This window comes from Salvelinus sp. IW2-2015, unplaced genomic scaffold (genome assembly GCF_002910315.2).
Source record: "Salvelinus sp. IW2-2015 unplaced genomic scaffold, ASM291031v2 Un_scaffold16527, whole genome shotgun sequence".
NCBI classification, from domain to species: Eukaryota; Metazoa; Chordata; class Actinopteri; order Salmoniformes; family Salmonidae; genus Salvelinus; species Salvelinus sp. IW2-2015.
This window is the reverse complement of record NW_019957628.1, coordinates 272,334-279,003: the sequence shown is the minus strand read 5'-3', so window position 1 is coordinate 279,003 and position 6,670 is coordinate 272,334. Positions and strand designations below refer to the sequence as shown.

General features: G+C 42.3%; 1 protein-coding gene across 1 annotated transcript; it reads left to right on the top strand.

The window, feature by feature from the left end:
* Nucleotides 1–3,066: 3,066 nt before the first annotated feature.
* On the top strand, nt 3,067–5,562 carry LOC112080849 (cyclic GMP-AMP synthase-like). The gene is made up of 5 exons (XM_024146782.2): nt 3,067–3,591; nt 3,686–3,902; nt 4,006–4,269; nt 4,633–4,732; nt 4,894–5,562. The coding sequence occupies exons 1-5, from the start codon at nt 3,127–3,129 to the stop codon at nt 5,228–5,230; spliced, it is 1,383 nt and encodes a 460-aa protein (XP_024002550.1). The 5' UTR covers nt 3,067–3,126; the 3' UTR covers nt 5,231–5,562.
* The last annotated feature ends 1,108 nt before the right edge of the window (nt 5,563–6,670 follow it).

Genomic DNA, 6,670 nt, shown 5'->3' with positions numbered 1-6,670 from the left:
GCCATTACAGTATCCATTGACTTAGGACTCAAATTGCACATCCTATGGCTTCCACTAGATGTCAACAGTCTTTAGAAATTGTTTCAGGCTTGTATTCTGAAAAATGAGAGAGTAAGACCACTCTGAATGAGTGGACCCTACAGTGTCCCAGAGGTTTTTCATGCGCACGACCGAGTTACCTTTTCTATTGACGACGTTATTGTCCGGTTTAAATATTATCGATTATTTAGGCTAAACACAACCTGAGGATTGATTACAAACATCGTTTGACATGTTTCTACGAACTTTACGGATACTATTTGGATTTTTCGTCTGCCTGTTGTGACTGCGTTTGAGCCTGTGGATTACTGAACAAAACACGCGAACAAAACTGAGGTTTTTGGATATAAACAGGGACTTTATCGAACAAAACAAACATTTATTGAGTAAATGGGAGTCTTGTGAGTGCAACCATATGAAGATCATCAAAGGTAAGTGATTAATTTTATCGCTATTTCTGACTTGTGTAACTCCTCTACTTGGCTGGTAACTGTTTGTAATGATTTGTCTGCTGGGCGTTGTTCTCAGATAATCGCATGGTATGCTTTCGTCGTAAAGCCTTTTTGAAACATGACACCATGGTTGGATTAACAAGAAGTTAGTCTTTAAACCAATGTATGACACTTGTATGTTTTATGAATTTTTATAATGAGTATTTCTGTTTTTGAATTTGCCGCTCTGCAATTTCACTGGATGTTGGCCAGGTGGGACGCTAGCGTCCCACGTACCCTAGTGAGGTTAAACACCAGCCATTACCACGTGCCCGTCCTGCCCAATTAAGGTGCCACCAACCTCCTGTGGACTAGAAGTAACATTAAAGGTAATCCGGGACACTCAAATTAGTATGATATGTTAAGTTTGGTATGGTTACATAAGACAGAACATTATTTAAGGCAAAAACAAAAGGAGGGTGGTTGGTCATGGTGGATGGATAGGCATATAATGCGAACTTCTAGCAACCCAAAGGTTGCGTGTTCGAATATCATCTTGGCCAACTTGAGCATTTTAGCTAATTAGCAACTTTTCAACTAATTGCTACTTTTTAGCTACTTTGTAACTACTTAGAATGTTTGCTAACCCTTACCCTAACCTTAACTCTTTTAGCTAACTCTAACCTTAACCGTTTAAACTAACTCCTAACCTTACCCAGCTAGCACAGTGGATCTGGGCCGATTCCGGCTGAGAGTCGGGGCACTCGGCTGAGAGTCAGACTCGGCCGATGTCATGTGGCCCGCAGTATTACTTATGGCTAGGATGCTCGGGCCGCTTCCGGTGTGAGTTATCTGGCCCAAATGTATATATTACTTGGTGCTCGGGCCAATTCCGGTGCGAGTTATCTGGCCCAAATCTATTACTTGGGGCTCGGACCGATTCCGGTGAGAGTTATCTGGCCCAAATGTATATATTACTTGGTGCTCGGGCCAATTCCGGTGTGAGTTATCCGGTCCAAATCTATTACTTGCGGCTCGGACCGATTGGGGCTACTCTCTGGCAGATCATTACACGGGCTGCTTTATATAATTAACATTTCATTATTTATTTATTTTTCCATATTTTCCTCATTGTTTCTGTGATCAAAAAATACAATTAACATTTAAATGAAATTCTTTAAGCGTCCTGTGTAGTATTTTAGTATTTTGKTACTTTGTGCAAGGCAATTGATAATCATTAAAAACTTTGTGGGTGGAACTTCCCGAGGAGCGCAGTGGTCTAAGACACTGCATCGCAGTGCAAACTGCGTTTCTACAGATGCTGGTTCGAGTCCCGTGCCGACTGCGACCGGGAGACCCATGAGGCGATGTACAATTGGCCCAGCGTCGTCCGGGTTAGGGGAAGGTTTGGCCGGCCGGGATGTCCTTGTCCCATCGCGCTGTAGCGACTCCTGTGGCGGGCTAGGCGCTTGCACGCTGACACGGTCACCAGGTGTATGCTGTTTCCTCCGACACAAAATGTTTTTTTGTGGATGGGTATAATTTGTATGTATAAAATGTATAATAGTAATATTTTAAATGACTAAATCAGGTAATTTTGTACACATTTATTTCAATTTGCATCAGGCCGCTTCTGGGGGTATTCTTGTCAGATGCTGGCAAAGTCGGCTGAATTCTGGTGGACGGAAATTCTGGGCAGTCATTCATTTTGATTCCGGGCCGAGTCCGACACCCGATTCCGGGCCGATTCAATCAGTTTCGGTCACCCGGAAGAGGGCCGCTTCTGGGCCAATTACTCATTGCTAGCGGGGTAACCCTAACCTTAACCCCTAACTCCTAGTCTAGCTAATGTTAGCCAGCTAGCTAACGTTAGCATTAGCAATCTAGCCACCTAGCTAACGTTAGCCACAACATATTCGAATTCATAACATATCTTTAGTTTTGCACATTCGTAACATATTGTACGTTTTGCAAATTCGTAACATATAATACAAATTCATAACATATTTTGAGAAATGGATGATGGACATCCACAAATTAATGCATACCATACAAAATGTAACATATCCCACTAAACAGAGTGTCTCGGATTTACGTACAGAATAACACAAAATGCTCTGAGACCAGGTTGATAGGGCAGCAGTCTCTATGGTCCAGGGTAGAGATGACTGTTTAACAGTCATGATGTCCTGAAGATCCCCTCGGTGGTTCATGGATATCTCAAGAGACATCTTATACTTGTTTAACTGGGTTAGGGTAGTCATTTGCCCTGGTTTAGTAATATAGTTCATTCATGTAAGAGTAAAAGAGTAATAGTTACATATTTATCGSTATCATACTGAAAGTTAAGTCCATTAAGTTACTCGATGGAAGATAGGGATTTGGAGCGACAAGCATTTATCACGTCATTTACCTGACAATAGCACATTTCACGGCAATCATACATGACACAAGTGAGGGTGGGCGTGCATGTGCTTTTGTTTACTCTGTCTCAATAGCTTTCGACACAAGAGGGCGATGAACGGATTCTGTATGTAGAAAGGGGAGTGTTCACATTCACTTTTCATCACACGGAAACAGTGAAGAGAGTATAAATTTAGCTAGCATAGAAGACAGTTTAACTCGTCGATGTCACATCACGATCATACTTACTACAATGAGCGGCAAAGGGAAACCACGAAGCGTGCGCGCAAAGAGTCCGGAACCAGCGCATGCCAAGAATCCGGTTCGGGCCAAGAGTGCCCGGCAACCTCCAAAGGAACCAGTGAAAGACACTAAGGAGGAAACGCAACAGATCACCGATGAAAACAAACCCAAGAAAACCAAGGAATATAAGCAGCCTAAGCGCACCACTGAGGAAAAGGCACCTGTGCCACAGGAGTGCGTAGAAGTTAAAACCGGATCAAGGATGGTCAAAAAAGGTGACAGCGTTGACTCAAATCCGAATAAGATCCTGTTTACAACCATTGATCAATTGAAGATTAAGAAGAAACAGAAATCGGAATCAGCAAGTATTGTCAATGACACAGTAAAGCGTATAATGGACCACATGAAAAAGTGTACAGAATGCTTCAAAGATGTAAATGATCTGCGCACTGGAAGTTACTACGAGAATTTAAAGGTGGGTCATTAATTAAATTCAATCATACATCACCAGTGTGACCCAATACTCTTTCATGCTTCACACATTTTTGACGATCTTTTGATCAATATAGATTTCTAATCCCGACGAATTTGACGTGATGTTAACTGTGCCCGTCGAGCGGGTGGACATTCGGCCGTTTGGGGATGATGGGGCATTTTACAGCGTGGCGTTCAAACGAGGAAAACACAAGTTGGATCGCTTTCTAGATGAAGACAACACAATATCTGCCAGTGGAATGCTTACGGAGTTCAGAAACGAGGTTAAAAAGTGTGTGAAGATACTCAAAGGTGTGTACGGCTGTAGCGCGCGCTTCCCAAATGCCTATAATGTAGCGTATGTATGCAAAACATTTGTTAATGAAATGTTTCTTATTTCCATACTTCTATCAAGACGTGGGGTTGGAGAAGAAAAAGAAGGGTTGCCCGGCAGTGACCTTACTGATAAACGGGACGGGAACGGTCCCTATCTCACTGGACATTGTTCTGGGGCTTGAGGTCCGCTCGAGCTGGCCCACTTTCACCCAAGGAGGCATAGACAAAATAGACATCTGGCTCGGGACCAAAGTGAAGAAAGAACAAAAGTTTAAGGGGTACTACCTCGTTCCGAAGTACGAGGGAAAGGGCACGGTGGAACGGGAAGGTGTCTGCGCTAGAGGTAACCGTTTTGTAAACATTAAGTCAACACTATTAAAGCTAACACATCTTGAATAAAACTATCACTTTCATTTGTGAGATTTCTTCATGAATGAGAGGTGCAAAGCATAGGGCGATCAGGATGTCTGCAGAACCCCCCCCCCCCAAACAAAAATATGATTAAAAAATGTTTTGAAATTGTTGAAAAAAGATTTTTTTCTCACAAAATTAGGGCCTTTACTAGTCCTGTATTAGAGGACACATATAGGTGTCAAAAAAAATTCAGCACTGCTTCCCCCCCCTTTCTGGAGAAAGGGGAAGTGGCATGTAGCTATGTCCTTTTTCTGAGTTTCCTAAATGGTTTTTCTTGTCCTGTTACCTACAGACACATGGCGCATCTCATTCTCGCATGTGGAGAAGAGTATCCTAACAAATCATGGCTCCCAGAAGACCTGCTGCGAGGCCAGTGGGACTCGCTGCTGCAGGTAAGCCTACTATAGAATGAATACTACAAACATGAATACTGTAGTCATAACGTTCAAGTGGATTTTTCCTACACATTTTATGAACGCGTCATTAAACCCATTTCCTTTGATAAATTGTGTATTATCATGTGTGCCTTAGACTTGCCATTTTCTTGCTTCAGGAAGTACTGTCTGAAGCTTCTGAAGCACCTGTTGGGCTTGCTGAAGGCAGAGAACCCTAGTCTGTCCAAGTTCTGTTCCTACCACGCCAAGACCACCCTGCTCCAYGCCTGCTGCTCCAGGACCCAGGACAGCGACTGGGAGGAGGCCCAGCTGGGACAGTGCTTCCAGCAGCTGCTGGAGGACTTTGAGGGCCACCTGAAAGATGGCATGCTCCCMAACTTCTTTATCCCCACACACAATCTACTGGGCTCCGGCCATGACCGCAAGAGCCGTCAGTTCCTGGCCCGGCGCATCGAGGAGGAACGCAACACCGGTTTCCCCATTTTCCGCAAGTGAGTCGGGACTACCTCGATCACCTCCCCTTAGTGACTCACCCAGAGGCCCAATAGGCATAAGTGGAGTACAGTGGTGGTCCCATACAGTTGTCTTTTCTTAAAGCAAAGGCATAGGAGGAATTGAAGAGCAGAGGAGTCAGAAGTTTCATTTAATTCAGATCTTACTTGAAGAGTTTTGAGAGCCAACTGCTCCTCCAACAAATTATTAAAGGTAATGTAGCCCTTTCCTGCAGTCAATGACCAAAAGCTCGCTCTTAGGCCTCATGGGTTGAATGTTATTCATATTTTGTAAAAATAATTTAATAATTAATAAAGATTTTTTTTTTTTAAACCCGACGAAAATCTGGAGTTTCTATGTCAAACGGTTTTGCTATATTTCAGTCTTCTGTGATGTATATAAGTGTAATATTGCGATGCAAAGTAAAAAATGTATACATCTCAATTCTGTATCTGACACGGTACATACAGGTGTCTTCTTTTTTTAAGCCCATAACTATGTTTGAGGGGTATACTTTTGTTTCAAAGTATATTTGTTTAAGACTACCAAGAATCACTCTGTGTGACCCTACATTTTGCCCACTGCGGTAAAAGATTAAACAAACTCAGTACAACACTATTAATTGTTCAATTTAAAAAAAAAAACATAAAAATGTGCAACACAAAAAAAGGCTGAACACTGGAGGTTCCAGCATTGAAGTTACAAGTTGCTTCATCCTCTTCTGAGGAAAGAAATGACAGATTCGTAAGACAATTGGCAAAGGGATATTGGACTCTAAACCACAAAAGATGAGTAGTTTTAGCACTAGGAGCTAACATGAGCTTTCAGTGAGGATTTTCCATTAAAAAAAATGTAATCGCTTAAAAATAATTTCATACTCAATTATACCTACTCAGGATGTCAACACCATCTATTCCTTGCAGAGTATTTGTCCACCTGTGTGTCTGTCTTGGCCAAACCAGGAGGAAGAAACAGATTTTCCCTGGTGTATGTTTTGCTGTGAGTTGTTAGAAACTGACTGTGTGACAGTTGGTCCAGGTGCATGCTGGGAAACTCCAGCTATAATTTTTGTGACCACGGTCATTCTCTTTGACTCGAACTGTCTAACAGAGAGAGAGAGAGTGTGTGTATGTGTGTGTGTGTGTGTGTGTGTGTGTGTGTGATGTGAACACATTGCAGGTGTCTCTCTGTTTACCCGATATTTGTATTTCTGTTCAGCTTTTGTTCACACAAGTTTATTATTAGCCATGCATTGGAATTTAAGGCCTGAGGGCAGGTGTTTTCAGCTGCATACCAATAAATTGCAATGTGCATGTGTGAAATACCCTACTTTTTAATAAAACAGAATACATAATGGCAAATATGTCTTTCTTATCTCTGTGAACCCAAAGGACTAGACTATTGTTGAAACCCTACCCCCTTTCTTCACAAATGTATGCTTAA